Here is a 27,691-nt window from a genome sequence, read left to right as displayed (position 1 = left end):
CCAACAACTCCCTCATTATCCCCATAAGGTCACCGATCATCGATTTCAAAACATTTACCTCTTTTTTATGGTCACTAACAGAATCGTGGACGCTAGGAGTACACACTTGAATGCTATTAATTTAGGCAGAAGAAAAGTCCCAAGCACAATCATCACCAATTTCAATGGGGCTCTGCCGTGGGGCAAACCGATTACTACAAACAATTATCGGGTTGACCGTACTGTTGGAGTGTGTGTCAGAGTGTGTTGTGACTGCGGCTTCTAAATATGAGTCTAACCGTTTTGTCATTGATGCGAGGTCACTCTTGGCTTTAGGCTTCGAGAACATCTTTGGGATAGTATATGTTGCACCAGAGCTTGCACAAGTAGGGAGGTTTTCGGAATTTCTGAAACCAGCCTCTGCCTCTTCTGCGTCTTTATCTAAAATACCCTTGCATTCGACCAAAAGGCTATCTATGCGACCCAAAACGAAGTTACTCCCTGCATGCTTGACTAGTTTCTTGGCTTTCTGGACTTTTCCTGTACCTGGCCCACGCCCACCCTCTGAGGCCTTTCTTTTTGCCATCAACTCGAGAAAAAGGCAGCCACAGATGAAAACCTTGCCAAACAGCCACAACACCAGTAATTCAAATGCTGAAGACTACTGCACCTAAACTGTTATTATTATTATTATTATTATTATTACTAGTAGCCACAAATAGGTGAGGCATATATCCAAATCAACAATACCTCATAGTCAGGAGAATAGACGTCAGAGGGGTGGCCCAGCTTAGCCTCTTCCGGACTCTGACCCGGAGCCCACCCTTGGCTCAGCTTCACCTGCGCACGTCCCGTGCCGCGGGACCCGCAGCGCTTATTTAAGTGCTTCCGGGCACCGCGGTGATGCAGCAAGGGGCCGGGGAGTCTGAGAGATGGAGTCCTCTCCCCAGCACGGACTCCTCTGTGATTGTGGGCTTACCGAGGAGCGGAACCTGCAATGTTTATTTAAGCGCCTCCGGGTGCAGCGGGGATGCAGCAGGGGTTCGAGGGATTCTGGGAGATAGAGTCCTCTCCCCCGCACGTTCTCTTCTTTGATTGCAGAACTATATACAAAAATGATAAACAGCAGACAGTGGTAGACAAACCTACCAATGCTTTAATTGTGATACTGCTGGGGATATTACAATTTGTTTTGCTACATTTAAGGTCTCATAATTTTTTTGTTTCCTTTGCCTGGACATCATGGGGGCCGATTCACGAAAGAATATATGAATACAGAAGGTTATACTACAGGAGTTCTCTTTTGTGGTCTTTCATGTACCTTTATGAATTGGCCCCGAAACATCCAAATCTCAACTACTAAAAAGTATCTAAAAGAGTACAACAGGAGTACCACTTTACGTGCTCCCAAATACTTTTGCGAATAGCCCTCATGTATTTGATCTCTTATACTGCTCTTATTTGTGTCATACTAAATTATGCATCCCTCATAGACTGATACATGGTGCTACCCAACAAATGAACAACAGGTTTGTTAGGAAGAACTGGTTGTGACTTAAGAGTTTCCAGGTGCAGTCGGAGCATGGCTTTTGTGGAGTAATAGTTATCTCTTTCTCACCCTCCTATGTGAATGCTGAAGTGCAAAATAACAATAAGAAATGGCATGTCAGTAGTAAGTTTGGCACCTCAAAAACATTGAAATAAAGAAATGACTAAACAAAGACACTTTTCCAAGAAAGAGAGCTAAATGCACTGTTTCTGGAATACATAAAAGTAGAAATAAGTTTTGCCATCAGAGCAAAGACAATACAGGGATCCAAGTGTGACTAAGACATCACAGCTTTATGTGTGCATATGGTAAAAGGTTATTGTTATAATGTCAACTTGTGTATTATATTACATATGATATATTGTCAACTTGTTCGTTATGACTATAAATATATATATATATATATATATATATATATATATATATGTTATGTTATGTTAAAAGAGTTTGTATAGCTCACTTACACCACATGGTTTCAATGCGCTTGTAGAGGGAGTAAACTGCCGCTCATAGGATGAATCATTCATAGGCCAGGGAGAACAGCCAGGTTTTCAATTATCTCCTAAAATGAGAGTAGCATGAGGATGATCTCATGTTGAGAAGGAATGAGTTTCAAAAAGAAGATGTTAATAACGCAAAGTGGGATCCACCAGTTCTTTTCAGCTTGAAGACGGGGATGGCTAACAGACACAGGTTGGAGGACCAAAGGGCTCGGGCAGGAACATACCTCTGGATAAGAATGGATATAAATTCCGGGCATGTACCATGGAGTGATTTAAATATCAGGCATCTGACCTTAAATGTGCATCATTGAGCTACTGGAAGCCAGAGCAATTTCCTCATGAGTGGGGTGACATGATGCCATCTTGGCTGGTGAAAGATCAGTCTTGCTGCCTCATTTTGTACATGTTTCAGTCTTCTGATGAACTAATCAGGGAGGCGAAAGTAAGTGGAATTGGCGTAATCGAGGTGTGAGATTACCATGGCCAGGATGACTTGAATGGCTTCTATTGTTGAAAGGATTCTCCTGATTTTCCTAGTTTTGTTCAAGTTGGAAAAAGCAGGTGGAAAACACTGTTACGATCTGGGTTTTCATTGAGCAGTCCCTTTCAATAGTGACGCCAAGGCGCTTGGCTGAGGGGGAGAGGAGTGGGGGGGCTCCCACCTCTGCAGGCCAAAAATGTAAAGTCCAAGGGTTTCGAGGGCCACCAGTTAGGATCAGCTCTGTTTTGTCAGGATTTCGTTTTAGGTGGTTCCTATTCATCCAATTGCGGATGTATAACATAGTGGTCTGAAAGTTCAGAATAGAGGCGGGGTGTTCTCAATGGTGAAAACCAGTTGCAGATCATCTGCATAGTTAAAAATTCGCTCCTTACCTTCCCCCAAGGACTGAATAAGGGGAAGGAGATACAAATTAAACAGGTGAGGGGGCCGTTTATTGGGAAAGACGGACAGACTTAGAGCGATAGTCCAAAAAGGATGTGAACCATTGAAGGGTGGCTCCCTGAATCCCCACGTCCCCGACACAGTCCACCAGGATTCTGTGGTCGACCATGTCAAAGGCCGCTGAGAGGCCAAGGAGTAATAATGCCTAGGTGGTACCTTTATCCGCCTACTTCTTTATTTCATCCATTACACTCAAAATTACCATCTCCGTAGAGTGACGATGCTGAAAGCCTGCTTGGCGGGGATGTTAGAAGTGAGACTGTTCTATGAAAGAACAGAGGCTATTGGCCACATGGGCTTATAGTACTTTGAGAAATAGTGTAATCCCTATGCACTCAGTATTCAAAGTTCTTCTGAAAGTTCATGAGATAATGGTGGTGCGTGAACGTCACACGTAGTCTGACCGTGCCTTATTACAACAGGGTAGTGGTGGGGATAGACTAAACGATCCTCGAGTTCACGCACTCAGTTATACACGAAACAATAATGCTTCTTCACAGGTTTTTCTTTGTTTATTTGTTTTTTGCGACCAATTCTTCATTCATTGGTACATATGATTATTTCAAGCTCGTTTCATTGCGAACATAATATGCTCCTTATGCCGCCATTATAGCAGTTAACTTGCATTTATCATCACCCAATGCATTTCGGGTCATAAACCTTGACCCTTCGTCAGGGGTCTGTAAACAAGGGATAAGACAGGACCAGGAATTAGATGCTGCCACAAGTGTCATCAAGTCTATGTGAGAAAGTGTACGAAATACGAAAACAATTGGAGAAACCGGAATGCAGACAAAATCTAACGAGGTGTCTGAAAGGTGGAGAAGTCGGTTCGTGAATTACTGGTAAAACAACGGTGCAAAACAAACAGATGTGTGACTCCAGATAGATATAGTAAGGAACCCAGTGCTCTTAACCAGTTACGAGTGTGTACAAAACAGTCCCAGGCCACAATATCACAAAAACTTACGGGATAGCGGCAATAACCGTCACCTTGAACGAGTCTCGGTAAACCTCGGTGTTTAGTGGAAAGTGCAGGGAGTATTTAACAAAAAGTCATGTGATCGGCAAAACCGCCAATGCGGAAAAGGAACAGAGAGAGCCCAATAGGAATGAAGTATAGAAGGGCGTGTGTAGTTGAATGACTCTAATCACGTGATATGAGTATAAATGCTTCATAGAAAGGAAAGAAAAGAAAGGAAAGTGACGAACGTAAACAATGAAATAAACAAACATGATGGTAAAATATGCAAAATAGAACAAATGACACATATTACGAAATAAACGGACTGAATAGGTCTGAAACAACAATGCTGCTAGTCATTTAAAGAAAACATGAATGTTCAACACGATCATTCATCCCAAACGGATGTGTCGAATTAAGTTTTTTAATCCAGTGAAATTCTGATCGTAATCTTTGTTTCAGTGGATCCACGTCAGGGCGCTGTGGGAGAATTTCCAGAACCGTGAATTTGAGTTGAGATATCTGGTGTCTTGCTTCTATCCAATGGTTAGCTAGGGATGATTTCATGTTAGATGTTTGGTTGGATGGGTGTTAAATACTCCCTGCACTTTCCACTAAACACCGAGGTTTACCGAGACTCGTTCAAGGTGACGGTTATTGCCGCTATCCCGTAAGTTTTTGTGATATTGTGGCCTGGGACTGTTTTGTACACACTCGTAACTGGTTAACCGTTGTTTTACCAGTAATTCACGAACCGACTTCTCCACCTTTCAGACACCTCGTTAGATTTTGTCTGCATTCCGGTTTCTCCAATTGTTTTCGTATTTCGTACACTTTCTCACATAGACTTGATGACACTTGTGGCAGCATCTAATTCCTGGTCCTGTCTTATCCCTTGTTTACAGACCCCTGACGAAGGGTCAAGGTTTATGACCCGAAATGCATTGGGTGATGATAAATGCAAGTTAACTGCTATAATGGCGGCATAAGGAGCATATTATGTTCGCAATGAAACGAGCTTGAAATAATCATATGTACCAATGAATGAAGAATTGGTCGCAAAAAACAAATAAACAAAGAAAAACCTGTGAAGAAGCATTATTGTTTCGTGTATAACTGAGTGCGTGAACTCGAGGATCGTTTAGTCTATCCCCACCACTACCCTCTTATAGTACTTTGGCCAGGTAAGGGAGTAGTGAGATGGGACGGTAGTATGAGGGGACTGAAAGATCTGTGCCAGTTTTCTTAATTAAAGGAACTATCACAGCTTCCTTAAAGGACCTGGAGACCAGGCCCTGGTAAAGTGAGTCATTTAGAAGGGTTAGGGCCGGCTCAGGCATGCTAGAAACATTTCTCTTAGAATTTGTGGATGGCAACTGTCGACCGAGGAACCTGATTTTACATTAGTTAACAAATCCAGGAAGGATTCCTTGCTGATAGCAGGAAACTGGTGTAATGAGTGAGGGTTCCTTGGCGTCACATCCTGTTCACCAGAGGGTGGGTTAGCCGGGATACTAGCTTTGATGGAGCTTATTTGATCAATGAAAAAAGTATTCAGGGACTCACACAGTGTCTGTGTAGAGGCAAATTTAGCAGTGATTCTGTCAGGTTTGGACAGCTCATTCACATTCGCAAATATGTAGATTCTGCAACCATAGAGCCTACTGAATATGAGACATTTCAAATGCTTAATGTAACAGTAACAGTAATTGTAAGTGAATGTAGGATGGTATGTCCAAATGTTCAATAAAATATGTTTTTAAAAAAAGGAAAACAATCGCAAATATGTATTTAGATTTATTTGTAGTCTTCAGGATCTTGTTCGAGAAGTAAGCTGCTTTGCCTTAAAGAATGGAGTTTTTATTTGCTTAAGTTGGGTTTGAAAAATCTCTTTTTTTTCAGGTCTGTAATTCCATCTCCAAGCACGGTCTGCTTGGCGTAGAGCCAGTTTTTGGGTTTTTAAATCATCAGAGAACCACCACTATATATTATCAAAATTGTATTCTTCTTTTCTGGTAACCCCTACCTTTATCCTCAGTTGGTTTATTCTTACAGTTATGCTTTGCAGCCAGCCTTAGGATGTTGCTGTTGGTTGGATTCTACTCTGTCATACAGGCGACAGATAGCAATGCAATGGTGGAGAGACACAATAAACACCAGAGACACCTTTGATGAGGAGTGTCTTTCTTTTAACGCTAGCGACGATTTGTCTGCTCTCTCTTCCCCTTCTGTGTACCTCCACCTGTTTTGTACCTTGATGCTTACCCATCCTGTGTAACCACATTGGAGTTTCTGTGTGTTTAAACCTTGTGGTCTACAAGGTTAAGGTACTGTTTTGTGTAATACTGTTGTGGAGAACCCTCCTTCCTCATATTTACTTTCTCAATTTCCAGCGGCTAAGGATCCCTTCGGCCCCATGACTGCTCGATTCACATCTTTCTTCTACCAGCCAGCCAGCCAGCCAGCCCGCCCACGCCCAAGGTTTATTTTAGAGGTTTTATATAGCGCTGGCTGGACCCAGAGGTGTCTGAGCGCTTTACATGATAGAGCTAGTTACGGTAAGAGACAAATTACAGCATCAATGAATAACCAAAACATCACAGCGCTTTACAAAACTGAGATACATATGGTAAAAACAAAATAACATTTACAACATCATTATAGGATAATAGCAGGTAAGACAGAGAAATACCAAAAGGCTTAAGGTTATACATATCATGTAAACAGATACTCGTAGAAAAGAGTTGAAATACCGTAAGATATGGAGGAACGAGTTTAAGGCACAGGTAGAGACCCCCAATATTTTTGGAGGTGACTTTTGAGATCTTTTTTAAAGCTGGTGTAGGAAGGGTTGCATCGTAGGTCTTTGGGGAGGGCATTCCAGATGTATGGGACATTTCTGGAGAAGGAGCGGGATTGAGTGGATTTCTTTTTCAGCATGGGTGGGCAAGGAAGAAGCGTTAGTGCTTCTTAGGGGTCATGTGCTGCCTACTTTGCAGAATTTATTGGCGAGGTAAGGTGGTGCATTTTGATGGAGGACTTTGTGTGTGATGCATGCGTTTTTGTAGGCGGATCTGCCTTCGATGGGGAGCCATTTTAGAGTTTTGAGAGCTGGGGAAATGTGGTTGAACCGTTTGCAGTTGGTGATGAGCCTGGCTGCAAGGTTGACTACAGATTTGAGTGGCACTAGGTGGAGCTTGGGGATTCCCGTGAGGATGGTATTGCCGTAATCGATTCGTGAAAAGACCAGGGATTGAACCACTAATTTTAAAATCTTCAGTTGGGAGAAAGGGTTTGATTTTCTTGAGATGACGGAGAGTGAAGAGGGCTCCTTTAGCCGAATTATTGATGTGGATATTGAGATTTAGACTGTTATCAATAGAGATACAAAGAGATTTTACTGAGTTAGACAAGGAGAGAGCAGTTGAGGTCGGAGTTTGAATGGGGAGAGGGGTGTTTTTGGGGGAGAAGAGGATGATTTCAGTTTTTTGGGGTTGTGTTTGAGATGATTAAGGTGGAACCAGGATTGGATTTTAGTGAGGGTGTTATTAAGGTGTATGATGTCAGCGTGGGTTTTTATCTTGTAATAGAGTTGGGTGTCATCGGCATAAAGATGGTAGTTGATACCAGCTTGATTTAGAATGAGGGCGAGGGGTTCCATAAAGAGGTTGAAGGTATTGTTCTGCCCAGTTATTGTCTGATTTTCTTGTGCCAAGCCAGCGCCCAAGGTTGAAGGTACTGTTCAGCCCTGCTATCACCTGGCACCCCTATGCCAGTATGCTTACCTTGTTTCATATTTGGCAGCGAGCGCAGCACTCTTGTGCCTCACAACTGCACCATCAGTGGATTGTTATTGCTGTTGAACCTTTTGAGCTTCCTCCTTTGGACCCAAGTTGAATACGCACCCTCACATTCTTCCTGGCCGCGCTCCTTCTGGTCTGAAGGCCTTCTTGACGGTCTCACTCTGACTCCTTCGCTAGAGGTGCCATGGAGGTGTATTCTCCTATCTTCAGCGGTGATACGCACACCAGTGAATCCATAATTTACAAGGTGTGTCTCAGAGGCGGGCTTTCCCTTGCTCTGCATTGACACACACACCACCACATAACACTAAGATTTTTCTTAGAGAGTAAGCTGGTCATGACCCTTGCTGCTTTCTGGAAGCGATGCCAACTGAGAATTTTTCCTCAGCTTTTAGGCACGCTCAAGGAATTCCTATATTTTAGTGTGTGTCACCTCTGCGGTGATACACACACCTCTCTCTCAAGGCCTGCGACCTCGCTTTTTTAGTGTAGGTTGCCTCTTTGGTGATATGCACACCTTCATTCTGAAACCGATGTGGTGGCGCTCAACAAGGTTTTCTCCAGTGGGTCAGCCGCTTCCTTGTCTTGCCTGAGCTTAGTTCTTCATTTCTAATGCATGTTGCCTCTGCGGCGATATGGACACCATTGTATTACAAGTGTAGGTTAGTGTGTCGTCCATTATTTTTTGGTTCAAAAGCGACACGCACTCTCCATCCGACCGTCCGGAGTCTTACGACCATGAAATCAGAGACTCATGTGTCCCTAGTTTCCATATTGTAATAAATACAATAATCTTAGCAGGAATTTCATTTTTGGTTGTAGTAACTGGATTATCCATGCATTCTGCCCTGATATACATGTGTTACAACCAATTTTGCATATTTTACACCCCAATTTTAACTTATCTCTGCATTTTAACTACTTTATGTGTATGACCAGTTGAAGTTTCTATAAGCCTAGTGTAATTTCCATCCCTAGGATTTAACTCCATACATATTTGTACTTACTATTACAGTTGTTCAGAAAATTCATAATTAACTGCTTCTTTAAATGTATGACCAGTTTCCTTTTCCTATAGTGTAATTTTTAGCCCTAGGATTTACCTCCATACATCATTTTACTGACTGTTACAGTTATTCAGGACAAATCAAATTAACTGCTTTACATGTATGAACAGTCTATGCGCCAACTGTAATTTTCAGCCCTAGGACTTACCTCTCTTTCTAAGGATTCTATATTTACCCATTTGTTTGTGTGATATTTTCCCTGGTACAATCTCTACTTCCATATTTTTACCAAGTCTAGAAGTGTCACTAACCTCTGTCTCATAAAGGCAACTGTTAGCCTGTCACAACCTGCACCATTTTGTTTTCTTTTAAAATTATTTTTATTAACAAATTAACAAAAAGGAAAGGAAACATCAGGTGAAACAATAGTCTTCTCATTGTAGAGGTCAAAATACCGCTTGTACAGAATCACATGAAACAGTATATGATTGATAGGATCACGGGGATTCCCGCGCTTCTGCTTCCACTCGCCGCACCGGAGGCGCACAGATCTCTCCACGATGACTATTCCATGCCCCCCAGATCTTCCCCCATTTCTCCGGGCAACCCCAGGCCACATATACAGATTTCTCCCTAAACATACACCAGTCCAAATCCTCCACCCACTTGGAAACTCGGGGTGGTTGGCTTGCTCCCCACAGCTGAGCTATATTTCGTTTCGCCACCATGCACGCCAGTGTCACCCATTGCCTCCGATACACATTCAAATCCGTGGGTTCCCACACATTCAGTATGCAACTCCGGGCTTTCGGTCGTATTTCCTCCTCTAATACTTCTCTCATCCTGTAATGAACCTTTGTCCAGAAATCCTGTATTTCCACACCTGTGCCACAAAATATGTATAAAAGTGCCAAGTTCTCCACATCCCCTTCTGCACTCTCCGCTCACCATTCGCCCCATAAGCACCAGTCGAGGCCCCGTAATATACGACCTATGTAAGATCTTAAGCTGCACCAGTCTAAGTCTAATCTGAATCGCCACCACCTTCAGGGAGGAAACCGCCTCCACCCAGTTCTCGTCATCCAACTCTAACCCATCTGCACTCCACTGTGTTCTGATACGTCCCAGCGGGTCCTCCATATTATTAACAAGCTTTTTATATATTAAGGAGATAGTTTTCTTGGGGAGGTGTCCATCTAACACTCGATCCTCAAGAGGAGAGGCCTCTGGAAGCGTGGTGTCATTAGGTATGTGAGAGAGGAGGGCATGTCTAACCTGACGATAACAGTAGTGCTCATTATCATGCAAACTGTACTGTTGTTTGAGAAAGTCGAATGTATGTATTTTGTCTCCTTCCCACATATCATTGATCTGAGTGATCCCAATGAGATCCCACTTGTCAAATCCCTTTGATTTCCACAAGCTCCAGAGTCTCTCACAGTTTAACAGGAGGATGGCCAACGTTAACCTTCCTTCCCAGCCCAGATATCTATTAACAGCATGCCACACGTGCACTGCATGCGCAGTTGGGCCCAACAGCGAGAACCGCCTAGACCCGGCATATAAAGCCCTGATGATATCCCCACCCGGCGCCTGCCCACGGTCTATGGCATAGCCTGGGTCCCCTGGGGGACCATACACAACATGATTCACCGCTGCTAGTTGCGAAGCCCACTAATATTTCCTTAAATCTGGCAGTCCGATACCCCCATCTTACCATGGGAGAGTGAGTTTAACAAATGCTATTTGGGGTCTACCGTCCCAGAGAAGCTGCCTCTGAAGTGTCTCTATTTCTTTAAAATAGGATACCGGTACCGGGTCCATTGTATTCTGGAGTACATACAAAAATCGGGGTAGGGCCATCATCTTAAACAGCACCGCTCTCCCAAGCAATGATAGCGGAAGAGCTCTCCAGCGCTCCACGTCTTTTTTAAACCCGCTCAAGGGGGGGGGGACCAAATTGTTGGCGTATCTCAGCTTCAGGTCAAGTGTTACGTAAATACCTAGATATTTAAACCCTACTGGCTCAATCTGTATAGGGCATAACTGTGGAATTACCGGTGGCTCGCACGCTAGGACGAAAAGCACTGATTTCAACCAGTTTATAGCAAATCCGGAGTACATACCAAATATGGCTAGCACATCCAGAAAACTAATCAAAGACCCCCTGGGGTTGGTGAGATAAAGCAGGATATCATCAGCATATAATGAAATTTTATCCTCCCACTCCGGCGTCCACCGCAAGCCACATATCGACCGATCCCATCTGACCCATGCCGCCAGTGGCTCCAGTGCAAGAGCGAAGAGAAGTGGAGACAGAGGGCATCTCTGTCTCGTGCTTCTCCCAAGAGAAAAGTTGACCGATTTACGATTGTTCACAACTACCCTGGCCAAGGGATTAGTGTACAATAATCGTACCCACCCAATAAACTCCGCTCCAAAACCCAGTTTTGCCAATACCGCAAACAAATAGGTCCACTCGACCCTATCGAAAGCCATAGTGGCATGCAAGGACACCAGGACCGCCGGCTCCTGTATCTTTGGGGAACCACCCAGGATCCCGTGTAGCCTCTGCAGGTTTAGAGCCGTGTTCCGGCGTGACATGAAGCCAGACTGATCGGGGTGTATCAAAGTTGTGACTACCTTGACCAACCTGGTAGCGAGTAATTTCGCCAAGATTTCAGGCTCGGCATTTGGCAGCAAAATGGGCCTGTACGAGGAGCATAGTGTCTTAGGCTTGCCTGCCTTATGGATAACCGTAATATTTGCCACCCGCTGGTCGTACGGAAGTTGACCCTTTTCTTTACTTTCTAAGACCATAGCCCGGATAGACAGGGCAAGTTTGTGGGAATTCAATTTGTACAATTCTATTGGTATCCCATTGGGGCCAACCTGCACCATTTTTAAATGAGTTAGGGGAACCTAATGTACCTTGGAAGGAATGGGTAAAGATCTTCGAATCCTACCTAATAGCAAATGGGGGAGAAACGTTCAGCTCTACAAGAAAGCAATACATTACTCCACAAATTAAGTACATATGGCAGAATTTTTGACATGTTACCTGACCTTGAGATTCCATTGAGGAACGTGATGAGGATGGCGAAGATGATGATGATGAATATACAATTACTTTACTCAAATTAGAGAATCACTTTGGGGATCAAATTAATATAGTGCTTGAACGCCAAAAAAATCTTTAGCCATGCCCAGGTCAGACTGGAAAGCGTGACTAACTATGTAGCTGTACTCAGAGTCTGAACAAGTTATGTGAATTTTCAGAATTAAATGAATCTCTCATCAGAAACCAGCTGATGCGATGCACAAATAACACCAGAATACCTGAAAAGTTATTACAAAAACAACCCAACCATCAGGAGTCCATCAAGATAGCTAAATCCATTGAACACAGAGCCATGTGCTTAAAAGAAATAAAAAATACTACTACTACTGAACAAATATCGGAAATAACAGACCAAGTACCAGAAAATACTGTGTGCAAAGTAAAGACCACTAAAGATTTCCGCCAAACAAACAATGCAGAAAATAATATTCTTTAATGTTATTGCTGTGATAACCGCAATCATTTACCTAATCACCCCAATTGCCAGGCCAGGTCTGCTACTTGCGGAAAATGAAATAAGAAAGGCCACTTAGCTAGAGTATGCAGAAACATTTCCAAAAATAGTAAGGAGGGTGAAAAAAGTACATCGGAAGTAAGAACCCCAGCAGTTAGGAAGATAATCTTTCAAGTAAAAAAGGATAAATCCATTAACCTGGTCAAATTCCCAAAATGTGATGTGTATCTGGATGGTAATCCCATTAAAATGTTTACAGATTCATGCTCCCCATTTACATTTATTAACCTTTCTGATTTTAAAATCTATGACTAATAGTAATAGGAAAAACTTACTTACAGCTGATATATCACTGAGTGGATAGACTAAGGGTCCCACTTCTCTTAAAGGGATAGTTAAAGCATGCATCACATTGAAATATCTTGCTATAGTAGGAAAGGTGTTTTTCAACCTTATTGGACGGCAACATCAACAACAATTAGGGATTACATTGGATCCCAATAACCCTGAAAAAGTCTCAACTGTAAGCCAATCGGTCACAGGTGAGTAAATATGCGGCAAATTCCCTGAAATCTTCATAGATAAATTAGGGATTTCAGCATAAATTTAAATTGAAAGCTAACGGTACACATGTGGTGCATAAAACTAGATCAATACCCCATCTGATGTGGGAACCTTTAAAGAAGGAACTCACAAGATTAAAAGATTTGGGTATCATACAATCTGATTGGGTAGCCCCTGTTGTAATCATCAAGAAAGCCCATGGGCATGGCATCAGGTTATGCGTTTAGAGAGACACCTATTACCCTGCATCCATGAGATGGTAAGCGCTCTAGGGGAAGCTACCTGATTTAATGTTGTGGTCCTCTCAATGACATACCACCAGGTGGAATTACACCCCAAATCTAGATGGATAACAGGATTTACTATACCTATGGGCACATTCATGGTGCGTCGCTCGCTACAGTCTTTCAAAAGATAATGCAACAGATGTTACATGTGGTAACTAAAACACTTTGTTTTCAAGACAAAATTTAAATTTATGGTGCCACTGCTGAGAAGCATGACATGTTGTTGAGAAGGGTACTCACCAAATACAAAGATGCAGGACTAACCTTAACCCGTTTGCTGCTTCGAATGAACGTTCGAAGAAACGGGTGCGGCTGCGTCGGCCGTTGGACGTGCGCAGCACCAGGGAGGTAGCTCGCGCGACGGCCGACGGCAGCAGCGAATGGGTTAAGAAGGGACAAATTTCAGAATACATGGCAAACTATTTCTAATAAATAATCACACACACTACAAATCGCAAAAAAAAACACCAATCTTCTTTTGAGAAACTAAAAGAGGCTGTACTTTCTGTCACGTACTTGTGTGATTTCGAATCTGGTAGAAAAACTTAATTACTACAAATGCTAGTAACAAAGGACTGGGTGCCACATTACCCCAAATAATAGCTGGCAAGGAAAGGATTGTGGCTTTCGACTTGCGTACCCTCACAAAATCGAAAATGAAATACTCGGTGGTTGAAAGAGAACCCCTTGCATGTTTTGGGGCTGTAAAGCATTTTAAATTCTTTTTGTGGGGCCTTCAATTCTGTATTCGCACAGACCAAAAAACACTCATATATTTCAGCTCTAAAGGATCCTCCAACAGTACTCCCCACATTGCTAGAGAGCTTTTGTTTTGAAGAGGAATACATTACAGGCAACCAAAGCACTCCAGCTGACTTGCTTCCTAGGGCCCCTTTAAATAAGAAAGAAAAATATGAAACTCTAGAGTATTCCATGCTAGAAATCAATTCCTCTTCCATAATTTCCAAGCCTGGACTGGGAAGAGTGTTCTGCCAAAGATGAGTCATTAAGCCAAATTAAGACACATACACAACATGGTTGGTCTGAGTCATGCAGCAAGGTGAATGAGGAAATCATAAAGTATTGGGAAGTTCGACAAGAGATCAACTTAAGTCAGAATCTACTATTAAGAAATAACAAAATAATTCTCCCCTCAGGCATAAGGAACAAAGTAATAGACCAAGTACATGAAGGCCATCTTGGGAGGAGTTTAACTGAATCTAGACTTACAGAATACTATTAATTTCCCAAAATGGATTCTATGGTGGAATCCAAGGAAAGAATTTGTAACATGCGTGCCACTAGTGATACATTTAAATCGTTCAGCAAAGTTCCTTTGTACCTAGTTTCCATCCCAGATAAACGCTGGGAAAAACCAGTACAGGACCATCATCAGCCCCAACAACTGAAAAGACGTAATGAAATGTTTTGCATTTGTTTTAGTCAGTTACCAATCCCACAGGGTAGTCACGAGGATGGTGAATCCGATCAATGCAGAAACTCTCATTGATTTCCTGAGAGACAGATTCACAACGAAAGGCATTCCATCCACCTTAGTCATGGACAAGGGGGGGGGGGCAATTCTCCTCAATAGCTATGACAGACTTTCTTACAAGGTTAGCCATCACACACTTTAAGACCTCCCTGTACTGTCCCAGGGCCAATGGCCTTGTCGAAAGAGTGAATAGTGCATGCAGCTTGCTTGTGCCAATCACCTCCAGGTAGAAAAAAAACATTTAAGACGTGCTTTGGGCATGCCACACCACTCCCAACCAAGTCATTGGGATATCACCTTTTTCATCCCTTAAAAGAAGAAAACTTACCACAATTGTTTTCCAAATTGGAAAGGGGGAGGATAAACAGTAGAGCACAATGTATCTGCTGTGAAAAGCAAAATCTCATCACACCAGACCAAATGCAAGAATTACTACGATCTCAAACATGGCACCAAACCACAAAAATCGGCAGTGTGAGACTGGGTATATGTGAAAAAAGCTTCAGGTAGAAATAACAGGGACTTCAAGTTCTTTGAACCTATGCGGATTGTTGCAATCAAATCAAGTGAAGTGGTAATAGACAATGGCCAGAATTGGAGCATGGACAAGTTAGCCAAATACACACCACCGAACAACAGCATAACCAATTATACCATCACCCTACCTAGCTACCACGACAACCCAACCACCAGTACTTCCAGTTGCTCTTTGTTTTGGAGCAAATTCTTTAAACATTTATCAAGGGAAGATGTGTTATAATGTCAACTTGTGTATTATATTACATATGATATACTGTCAGCTTGTTTGTTATGAATATATATATATATATATATATATATACACACACACACACACACACACACACAAACACACACACACACACACACACACACTAAGGAGTCAAACACATCTGTTTGTTTGCTGTTCGAATAAATAAGTAATACCGCAATCCATTGACATTGTCGGAGTGGCTAGTGTCCTCCCCGCAGATTCTTGTGGGGACGGATTTTGTGTGATATTTATTTTTTATTTATTTATAAAATATATACAAATCTGTATTTATATATAGATATCTGCATCTGCAGTTTCTTTGTTTCCGAGGGATCAGTATTGCTCTGGCCCGCCCCACAGAGAGGGGAGATTCACTGTAGTCAAGCCTGCGGCCCGGCGGACACTAGGATTGGGGGCTGGACTGTGAAGGGAACTCGAGGGGGCACCTGGACATTTCAACAACTGGGACTTGCAATCATGGGTAACTCCATGTCTTCTGGGACAAGGAAGAATACTGAGGAGGGAGGCGGCTGACAGCTGCAGGTACGTTTTCTTTCTAATTTTAATTTTTATTAAACTCCCTCCTCCTGCGCTCCACCCGTGCTTCCCCCCCCCACCACTTTTGTTTTGTGGCTGCTGCCACTGGTGACCAGATATCCAGTGGCGCTATTTTCACTGAGTGATTGGATTTTTTCTCTTTTGGTTTTGTTTTACTTATTAAAATTTGCTATGAATATCTAAATTGGTGTGGGAGTTTTCTTGTGTTGTGTTTTCATTGTATTATTGTTTGAAGTGCTGCCCACACACTTTACATATTTCCTCAAAGTTAAGGCTGATTGCCGTGTGAGAAACAACCAGATGGTTGAGCACAGGTTAATTTGGGGCTTGCTTGTGCTTACCCTGGCAAGAACTGTGGCTGCTGCTTGAGTATTTATTTACCACCCCTCAACCAGTAACCCAATTCAGGGAAGTGATGCAATTTGAGTGGAATTTGCGATTCTTACGTGTAATAACCAAAAAGATTGGAATTAGGAAGCCCAAATTGCTTTGCCTGACTCCAATAGCATAAGTGGCTTTTTAAAACTTTTATTTTTAAAGTTGTTTTTAAGACTATTGAAAAATGTATAGACAATTTATACAAGACAGGAAACACAGTACAGGTATATGTCAATTTCCCTACAAATAAAGTTAAATAATCGGTAACATACACATTATTGTGCTCATCAAATCACTTTTACGATTTAGGTAAATGCGAGAAAAGGGTTTGAATCAACGTGGTATGCGATGGCACCTGCTCGTGTGTACGTCAGTGTGAAGAGGCTCTCAGTGAAATACGGTGGAACAAGCGGGGGGGGGGGATAACCCTGAACCCCTAAACAGACACAAGGTTAACAAACTTTGATACAAGAGGCCTGTGCACACGTAGTAGTAATATGGAGAGCAAATTCTGCGTCTCTGAAATCATGAAATATTGGAAAAACCACAACTAAGACAGGCAAATTGATATTTTATAAGAAGAACACTTCAGGTGTCGCCTGTTCTTTGTGTTTAATGAAGATCATGATTTCAGAGACGCAGAATTTGCTCTGCATATTATTACTACATGTGCACAGGCCTCGTATAAAAGTTTGTTGACCTTGTGTCTGTTTAGGGGTTCAGGGTTATCCCCCCGCTTGTTTCACCGTATTTCACTGAGAGCCTCTTCACACTTTACTTTTTGCATAAAAAGATAGAGAACACATATCGCAGTTGTAGATTCCAAGGTGAGTGTAGAGGGTGAAGCTGCTAATCAGACAACAATCGGCCTCCCCAAGATTAGCCATTCACATTAAGGGGCTATAGCACACACTATACCACTGCAGACTGAGACCCTGGGAGCACAAACTCTACCACTGCAGACTGACACGTGGGGATCACGGAGCAAACTATACCACTGCAGTCTGACACTCAGGAGCATACTGCAAACTATACCACTTCACACCGACACCCGTGGAGTAGAGAAAATAATTCCACAGAAGACTGAAACTCGGGGAGTATAGGGCAAACAATACCACTGCAGACTGACAGTGCGTGCGCCTATTTGTAGTGGTACAAATTATTCAATTAAATGAAATAAGAAGCCTTGAGCGATGGTTATTAAATCAAAAACTTGGTTAGTTAGAGAATCATAAATGTGCTCAATCAACTCTCTGGTCTTAGAATTACAGCAATGTAAGTGGCATTTTATGCTTGCTTTGCATGGTGCGGCTTGCTTTACAGTGGCAGGATAAAACCAGGAAAATTGCTCATTTCAGGACAATCACCTTAAATCTTTACTGAGATTTGTCCCCCGCCCATACCTAAATCAACCATCTTAGAACCCCGTTATAACCCAAGCACCGCTCGTTAACTCAACCAAAACTAGTATATATTTACAAGGGTTTCTCCGAGGCAGAGAAGGGTCAGGTATGTGGATATTACAGTTAATTAGATTTGCAGCTCTATTACGATCCCACACACTACCAGGGAAAGAGGACACAAATTCAACAGCGCGCTGTTGCAACTGGGTGAAGCTGGGTTTGGAATCATTTGAAGATCTGGTCCAATTTACATTCGGGGATTGTATGTTCTTTAAGAATTAACTAACGCAGCACTTTCATGATATCTGCCAGACCAATTACATTATGACCTGGATCCTACACATATGCTTATCTATGTATCTATTTAGGCATCTTATGGCGCCCTAGTCACCAATAACCATTACCTTAACCCTGCTTTTGTCCACATAGCCAAACATTCTTATATATGAACACAACTTACTTTGTGCTATGTTAAATTGATTAATATAGTGCCGTAATCATCCGAGAGGGTATCCAGGTGCTTCGGCGGGTGTGTGTAGGTTTGTGGTCCCCAAGGTGCTTATACGAACAGCCTGGTCTTACGCTTCTTGCAAATCTCAAGAAGTGAGTAGGAGGCTCTGATGTGTTGAGGGAGGTCGCTCCAGTCTTGGGTGAGATGTAGGAGATTGAGCAACCTCAAGTTTTGCTTTTGTGGATGTGGGAAATAAGTGGGACTGAGGCAAAGCATAAGTGTCTGGAGGGTTGGTGAAAATGTATGCAGCTGTTCAGGTATTCTGGTCCTGTGTTGTGTAGGACTTTGTATGTGTGTGAGAGAAGTTTGAATTGACTGAGCTTGTGAATTGGGAGCCAGTTAAGCTTCCTGAGCTGCAGTGTGATGTTTGTGCGGCATGGGAGGTCAAGTAGGATTCTTGCAGCAGTGTTCTGGGTGGTCTGGGATCTGTGTAGGAGTTGTTTGGCGATTCTGGCATACAGAGTGTTGCTGTAGTCCAGCCTGCTGGTGATAAGTGCTTGCATAACGGTCCGTCTGGTGGCCTGAGGCAACCATTTGATGATATTTTTGCAGCATGCGTAGGATGTGGCAGCAGGAGGTGCACACAGCATTGACTTGAGCTGATGAGTTTGTAGTCTAGGGTGATCCCTGTGGGTGTGTGGGTGTTGGTCCTACCTCAGATGCCCACCAGATAGAGTCCCAAAGGGAGGTCTTGCTGCTGGAGACAAGTACTTCAGTCTTGTCGAAGTTGAGCTGCAGGCATTTGGTTTGAACCCAGTTTGCTACCATGGTCATGCAGTTGGTGAAGTTGGTTCTGGCAGTGGCAGTGTTGTCCGTCAGGGAAAGAATGAGTTTGGTGTCATCGATGTAGGAGTTGATGGTGTTGTCGTGTAATCGGAAGATGTTGGGGAGCGCTGTCATGTATATTTTGGAACGGGTGGGGCTGAGGGATGATCCCTGTGGGACTCCGTTATCAATTTATTTGTCTCTGATGTGAAGGATTGCACCTGACCCTTTGGGTTCTTCCTGTGAGGAAGGAACAGACCCATTTGAGAGCAGCTACTTGCATGCAAATCTCATGAAGTTTTCTGATGAGGGTGTTATGGGAGAGTTGAAGGCTGCAGAGAGATAGAGCAGGGGCCACTGTTTCTCCTCATTCCAGGATGATTCGAAATGTCATCATGGCTGTGAGGAGTGTTGTTTCAGTGCTGTGTATCTTTCTGAATCCTGACTGGGTGTTGACTAAAAGTTGGTGATGTTCGAGGTGGGTGTTGTGAGTTGCTTGTTGATGGTCTTCTCAATCACTTCATCTAGATAAGGAAGCAGGAAGACCAGTAAGAAGTTGCTCAGTTGATTCGGGTTAGATCTTGAGAAGAGCGCATTTTTCTGGGTGTCTCTTTGCTGGTGATAGCATCCTAGTGCAGCCTTGTAGGTAGTTTTGTCAGTGGCGTCGTGGCTGGCTCTCCATTTCCTTTCTAGATGTTTACAGTATCGTTTGGTGCCTCAGAGTTCCCTTGTGTACCAGTTGGCCTGCTTGTGTGATCTACTATGCTTGCTGGGTTTGATGGGTGCGAGGGAGTACAGCAGGTCTTGATCCAGTTGTTGAAGTACATGTCAAGGTTGTCTGTGATGCAAGGTTGATCCATGGAGAGGGCGCTGAACCAGTCTGCTTCTATGATTTTGCCCCAGCTGTGGCTTGGAATGCTGAGCTTTCCAGGAGTGCTGTGGAGGAGGGGTCGTTTCGGTCTTTTTGGTGAAAGTTGAGGTCACCGAGGCAAATGCAGGCTCTGGAGTTGATGATTAGTGGAGCAACAAAGTTGGTGATGAGGTTGGGAAAGGTGGCTAGTGGGCCGTGTGGTCGGTAGACAAGGGTCCAGTTGAGGGTGAAGTTTTCTGAGACTTGCAGCTTGAAGTGCAGGGGTTCCATGAATGGGGTGGCATTCTCTATGGATGTTGTGCATTTGATGGATTCCTTGTAAATGATAGCGAATTCTCCTCCTGGCTTCCTCTTAAGTCCTCTTAAGATCTTGTAGCCCGCTGAGATTGCCGTGGCGATGGTGGGAGCCAATAAAGGGTTGAGCTTACTCACAAAACAAATATTTAAAATTATCAAAACCACTGTGCAACGAGCTTGGCAAACATTAGGGCACTAGAACTCTATTAATGTATTTTTTTATTAGAATGCATTTTAAGGCGCAAATCATTGTTTATTCTGTCTGTGAATAACAGAGTAGTGAGTTTTGGACTTCCTGTATCAGGGGCAATTTTGCATTTGGCGATGGGAGAGATTATGCCTGTGTGCAAATTTCGTACATATGTGTATTTATTTTTTTGCAAACATATGCATGCTTCAGCAGCATTTTTCTTGTTATTTGTTTTATACTTTTAATCATTATTGCATACATTTGTAAAAAAAACAAAAAACAAATCTCAGAGGTTTGCCAAGACTTGTTTGCTTTGCCAAAGTACTTTCTTTATTTTGTCTTTCAGATGGATCTCCAGCCCCTGGTGCATGGTTTCTCAAGCAAAATTAAGACAATACAGCCTCCAGGAAATCTAGATGAATTATAGCAAGCTAGCAAGTTGAATTCCAAGGATGACTATCTAAATGGAATTTAGAAAAAGAATAGATCACTTTTCAAGGCTACCCCTGAAGGAAGATAGGGAGGAATAATAACCAATATATGTAATTATGCGTGTCTTTTGTATAAAAAGGATTGGGAGAGGGCTAGTGAGGATGAAGACTGTGCCCAGATGAGCAGAGAGATGAGAAGTGATTGTTGTCTATTGTTGAGTGAGTGTTTGGACACCAGCAGACTGAAGCTCCTGAAAAGTGTCAGAGACGCACTTGTTGAGTTGTCCATGAGGAACACTGAGTCAGCAAGGCCCTTAGGTGACTCTTCTCTCTTCTTCCTATCTAAGGCTCGGGTAAGTTGGCAAGCTTTTTGCTCGCCTCAAATACAATTAAGGGGGACGTTGCACAGCAGCCCAAGACAAGACTACTGCCCACAACCACTCCCCTTAATGATGATTAGGCTTTACTGATAGACGAAGAACTGGCAGTAATGAAAGCAAAAGTGGCCATGGTTTGGTCGACCTGTCGCGCACGAGGGATCTAGAGCAAGCATTCCAGGCAGAGAAATAACGGAAAGATATTGTCTGGTGACACACCTTTGCAACTTCCACAGCTGGCTGGTCTAAAGACACTTCAAAATGGAAGGCATTTACCTCCATTTGGATAAGTTTACTGCTGCACGACTGTATGGTCCAGCTAGACATGAAAGACCCTATTTGAAAATATCCATCTATCACCCTCATTGTAGCTTTCTCCTGTTCTGCTGGTGGGAGCAAATTCTTTGCTATCCATTATTCTGTTTGGTTTTTCAACCCAGCTTCTCACGCCAGTTGCAGAGCCCCTCAGGTCCAGAAGCTATCTGCCAGCTATCTATCTGGACTACATCCTTCTCATGGACCAGTCTCGGGAATTACTTTTAAATCACCTGAGCCTGACAGGTGATCTTTTACAGAACCTTGATTACATTATCAATGGAGAAAAGTTCCCTTTGACACAGAGTCAGTCCATGTAGTTTGTGTTATCAACTCTGTGCAAGCACCTCTTCATCTTGAAAAGAATAAAGTGGTCAATATACATTAGAAGTGGAGGAGAACCCTTTCCCTGCACACAATATTCTTGCCTTGCCTATTCCACTAAAACGGCTCTTCAGAGATTGAAGGGCATTTTCCCTGCAAAGGATTTGCATACTCGGTATTGATCGTGTCCACAGAAGGCAGGTCGGAAATCCAGTAGTGGCTAGACCATATTGAGGTCTAGAACTACAGAGCAATCTTTAGGAATGCATCAGATTTGGTCATTGAATTGGATACCAGCTCTCTGGGCAGGGGTGCACAATAGGGAGGTGTAACTACAGGGGGGTCACTGGACGTCAGAGGAGCTCATGCTTCACACTGATTGCATGGATCTTTTGGAATGTCTCTTCACGGTGAAGTGTCTGACAGTGTGCAGGATGTCCTGCTATGCCCTCCTTCGTATGGACAACATGCCAGTAGTCAGGTACATAATCCGCCTGGGCGGTAGCAAGTCTATAATGCTGCCAAGTTACCCAAGGATTTTGTGCACTCCTGTTTGGACAGACTAATCTCAGTGATGGTGGAACATCTCTTAGGCACCCTGCATGTGTTGTAGAGTGGAATTCCAGACACTTTGAAGACTCCAGCAACTGGATGCTGGATCCGAGGGTCTTCCAGGACCTGATGGTACAGTAACGTATCTTCAAGGTACATCTAATATTTTCCTACCTCAATCACCAATTGGAAAGATATTACAGCTAGCATCCAGACCTGGGAGCTCTGACTGTGAACACCTTCCATCAGGATTAGGGAGAGGGTCAGACAAATTATGCCTTCACTCCATGATCACAGGGACGGCAGCAGGTGAGGAGGCAGAGGATGAAGCTGGTACTAGTAACACCCCTTTTGAAAGCTTCCATCCTATTTTTCCAGAATTTCTGAGGGAACAGTCAAGGACGACCTCACCAGCTGGTCTTCAAGGCCTCCTTGAGCTTATGGGCTTGAGGATTTCAGGGGAGGTTGGTCAAACTAAGGCATTTCGGAAAAGGTTCAGGGTCTTATCACCATGGCTTGGTCAGGGACAACCAATAAACAGTACAGATCTGCTTGAAAGAGATGGGCTGGTTAGTGGGCAAATTCTGCATTTCATGGGGGCCAGCCTTGTACATATAGTGAACTTCTGGTCTGGGCTGGCTGCTCTCAGTCTGGCTTACAGGTCTGTCAATACCTTTAGGCCCAACCTTTATGTGGGACACATCTCCTTTGAGGGGATGCTAGCTCTTGAATACCTTCTGGCTTGTAAACTCTTGATGAGTATTTACCTTTCTATGCCTCCGGGCTCCAGGTACTCTTCAATCTGGGATGTCAATATGGCCTGTCCTGAATTTCTTTCCAGGAAGGAGATTTTAGCCAAACTGGCTTGGTTCTTATGTCTCATCTTATGTAAGAGTCTTTTGAATGTCAGAGCCCTTAATCTCTTTGGGAGAATGTACCCCCCCAGATGGGGTAATTTTTAACATAGCTAGTCAGAACAAATCAGACACTGGCACGGCATCTTAAGATACCTAAAGATTGATGACAGTCTAAAACTCTCTGTGGTTCAATGTCTTAAGTACTATGAGAATATGACAACAGAATTCTGCCCAGGGAGAGTTGACCAACTTCTGATTTCCATCAGGAAGGCCTTTAGGGGAGTTTCTGCACCAAATACTGCCAAATGGGAAGAGGGGATAAGTCGGAAGTTTGGATCGACATATTGGTTTTTGGACCTCATTTGGCCAGAGGCGCTATGTCATATAAAGTCTTTGTTTTGGGAGGTAGACTGGAAGAGAACATGAAAGCTAGCGCCAAGAAACCGCTGGTGAACGTGCGCTTAATAAATTATTTTTAACATAACACATAGTCTGTGGAATCTACCTTCACTAATTTTATTTTACACTGTTGACAGGAATGGTTTCTCTGGGGGTGAGGAAGCTTTGAATTAATATAATCCACAATGTATCAAAGTGATAACATTGCAACACCCTCACAGAAAGACATGATGATGACTACGACACCAAACAGTGATAACAATATGCACAACTGGAAGACTCAAAGAGGCCGGCCTTCGTAATTCAAGCACTAGAAGTAAGGGATTGGCAGTGTTTGACTGGTTCAACTGAGTAAACTTGTAATGTTCTTAGGAGTTTTTCTGAAGAGTACTCTAAACAGCACTTTAACTTACAGTTATCTAAGCTAATCAACGCAGGACACAAGATACCAATACCCTTTTCCCACTACTCACCTACAAGACTAAACATATTTTGGTATATTGGCAGTGTTTGTTTATATACAGTTTGTGCTGTACGGTTCAAAGTTCAAGACACTACCAATATTTCAATATGTATTCCATAGTCATTTTTGAAAATTTCTTCTAATGATTGGGTGGACATATTAATGTAGCAGCATTAGCCTTCATAAAGTAAGCACTATTGTTAAATCTTAAAAACATGCAAACCTATAGATTTCAATGGAAAACACATAACTAAAATTGTAGAGATAACCAAGACACTTTTACATGGCATGTTTGATTTGTTATTAATGAAATAACCTATTCATATAACTAAATTATCTTTACTTTAGTTGTTTAGTTTTATTTCTCCTCTGTACAGCAGCATACTGAGAAGTGTTTAGCAAAACATATTTTCATCCTTGGCTACTGTGAACATCAGTTTAAAATATAGGAGTAAATAAGTAACACTTTTAATTAAAAGTAGTGGTGGTTTAACTAATAATTATTAATGTTAAATGAGCAACATTGTGATAAACAAGAGACTTAGATCCTGTATTCTGGGATAAATAAACAAAATCTAATAAACTGTACTTGAATGAAACTGGATCAAATTCAGAATACTGCATTCAAAATCTTTTAAAAAACAACTTCTAGATTGCAAACGTCTAGATCTTCCTTCATGGAAGTCACATTTCAGAAAGCATAACAAAGGAAAATAACATTACGGTCCCAATTTACAATATCACGGAGTAAGCTCTTTAATGATCTTTACAAGGGTAATGAGTACTCACCTCTGGTGTGACATCACGTGGTGCAAACCCCGTTCCCCCCGTTGTTAAAATCAAGTTCAGCTCTTTTTCATCACACCAGTCTATTAACGTTTCCTGAAAGAGAAAAGCAGAAGTTCAGACAAGGAATTACACTGACTTTGGAATTAATTAGTAAACATAGTTTAGTCTAAAGCAGAGTTCTAAAATATTTGTAATAACTCAATGGTGATATATGCCCAAGAGTTTTCTGAAAAGTGAAGTGTTCAAAAATAAAACACCCTCTTTATAACCCTCTCCCCATCTCAATTATGGCTATTACATCTTTTGAACTAAACAGAAATTGTAATTTAGAATTGCTGAGAACATATTTAATTTTAGATTCCACCATTTAATGTGTTCCTCATCACTCCAATTTGTGAATTTAAGAAACCATGAAAAGAGGAGACAAGGACATCCGTCCGAATATCAATAAACTGGAAATATTTATCACATGTAGTTAAGGGGGTTAAAAGGAGAGAGCATATATACATATATTCCTATGTCTTGTTTACATACAAGCAGGAGACAAATTCCAACTCTTCAATCACCAATAATAAATGCAGGGCAGTTCTCCTTAATGTAACAAACTTGTTAGTAAAAAGAAAACACACCTCCTCTTTACTAAAAACAATATCATTGAACTTGTTCTCGGCCCCATGACTGCTCCCCAGTCATTGACTACCCAAGAGTTCCTTTCCACAAGAAAAATATTACGTAAATAGGGAAAGCAAAGAAACGACAACACTTTGTTAATGTTTTCACAAGCTATTATTATGACAACAATAGTGCTTTTTTGGCTTTACATTTCATCAGCCAAATCACTGGAGCTTTTTTTACAGCCTCAAACCTATTATTTCGGTATCCACACCGCAAGAAATGTAGACTATTCATGAAAGCTAACCTTTTCAAGGATGAAAATAATTTTTATTGTGTCAACTACGTTCAGATCTATGATTTATACACTGGTTGTGTTACAAGCGGATGGTGGAAATGCTTTATAAGATTGTCTCTATAGGAGTAACCTCTAATTCTATATTGCATTCAGTAGTTCAGTTCATAACTTGCAACATGAACAAATATCACGTTAGGACTCTTTCTTGCTTTGAGAAAGTTGATTATTGGTTGGGGTGGATGATAGTCCACCAGAAGTAATAATCTCAGTAATTTTGTTAGGTCTAGCAAAGGTTTCAGTAAAGATCTCAGTAATTTAAACATGGGCTCAACTCCTATTAGCTAAGTCACAAAGCACACAGGCTAAATTTAAGCAATTTAAGAAAATATTTAAAGCATTTGCAAGTAACAAAACAGTTCTAAAGTAAAAAACAACAAAATGAAAACACGACTCCAAAGAGAGTATTTTAATGAACAAAAAACACCAAAACGACAAAAAGTCAATAAGGGGACCCTGAGATAGGAATTTTTAAACTTTTAATTCAATTTTGGCAGCACAAAGCACCAACGGCGGATAACTTGTCAGGCTAGACAGGGGCAAGTTTAAGGTTTGAGGCTCCCGGTGATGTAGCGCAAGTCGGATAAGAGTCCCAGGTAGGTCCCACTCAAAGAGTTATCAGACTTAGAAATGTTTTGGGAGAAAAGGCAGTCATAGGTGGGGCAAGTTGTAAGCTGGATCCAAGTCAAGGTTCAATGACAGCCAGTTGTTCAAGAGAGGGGTCCCGGCACAGCCGTGGATGAAGCCGGGAAAGCTGGGAGGCGGCGAAGTCCGACGTCCGTGCCCAGGAAGTTTTCAACATCTATCAGCTCTGCTCCCAGAGAAGCCCTCTACTTTCAGACTTGGAGGAAACTTTTCTCAAAGTTAGAGCTCCATCAGCGGGGCAGACCAGTAAGTTGGATTCGACCGGCGATCCGATGTAAACGGTGGTCCTGATCTCCCACCAGTTAAAAGAAAAGTTGGGAAAACATATTTAAGTTCCAGCTTTTTCAGTTAGGACAGGAGTAGCACAATGTAAGGGTATCACAACTTCAGGAGCACAAGGCACAAGCCAGGTCCACGGCAGTTCAAGTTGAAACTGGTCAGATGGGCTCTTCAGAAAAGTGAGCTTCTTGAAGCTTGTGTCACTGGCTTAACAGGAAGTTACCCACCTTTGAGTCCACTTCTTTGCCCTGGGCACAAGTGGGAACAAATTCAGCCCTTGGGGTTTTCCTCACAGGTCACAACAGCAGATGCAATCTTTCTTCTGTCTTCCACATGTCCAGCAGTGTAATGAAGAGGGTGCTGGCGGTACCATATTTATGTCCACTGCTAGCCTGTGGATGGTGACAACTCTTGCCCACTCCCTAACCAATGGGGTAAAAGTTCCCTGGGGTGACCCTCTCCACTTCTGAAACATCTCCAGTGTGTTTTATTGCAAACTATCACACACTGCCCCTGTATACCGAATGGCAACATGGCAGGACCTTTCTCCCACTGTGCAGAGCTCCTGCGCCCCCTCAAAGGTATGGGCTAGGAATTGAGAAAACTCTTCTTTCTGTTCACTACAACTGACTTTGGGGGCTACTCCGCTCCCACTGGGATTGGCCCTGGATGAGTAGCAGGATAATAGAGGGAGCAGGCACAAGTGTGAGCTACATTTGCCTGACCGAGTAGGCATCCTTTGAAGTTAATCAAGTTCCAGGGAACAGCCTAAATGGCCATGTCAGGAGAAGGTCAACTCCTCTCACTTTGTCTCAGCTCTGGGAGCCACTTCACAACTAATCATTCAGCTCCAGGGTGACACTGAACGCTGGCAGACAG

The 27,691-nt window shown here is 42.6% G+C and overlaps 1 protein-coding gene across 10 annotated transcripts in view; it reads right to left on the bottom strand.

Annotated features, from left to right (window-relative positions):
- Positions 1–27,691, bottom strand: part of GPHN (gephyrin) — a 1,934,090-nt gene that overhangs the window by 894,080 nt on the left and 1,012,319 nt on the right. For all 10 annotated transcript variants that reach the window (XM_078659537.1, XM_078659532.1, XM_078659529.1 and 7 more), the window contains one exon: positions 24,922–25,014. In XM_078659537.1, coding sequence (XP_078515663.1) covers positions 24,922–25,014 — 93 coding nt within the window. The remainder of the gene's footprint in view (positions 1–24,921; positions 25,015–27,691) is intronic.

The sequence above is a fragment of the Lissotriton helveticus genome, chromosome 9 (genome assembly GCF_964261635.1).
Source record: "Lissotriton helveticus chromosome 9, aLisHel1.1, whole genome shotgun sequence".
In the NCBI taxonomy this organism is placed as follows: Eukaryota; Metazoa; Chordata; class Amphibia; order Caudata; family Salamandridae; genus Lissotriton; species Lissotriton helveticus.
This window is presented reverse-complemented; position numbering and strand designations above follow the sequence as displayed.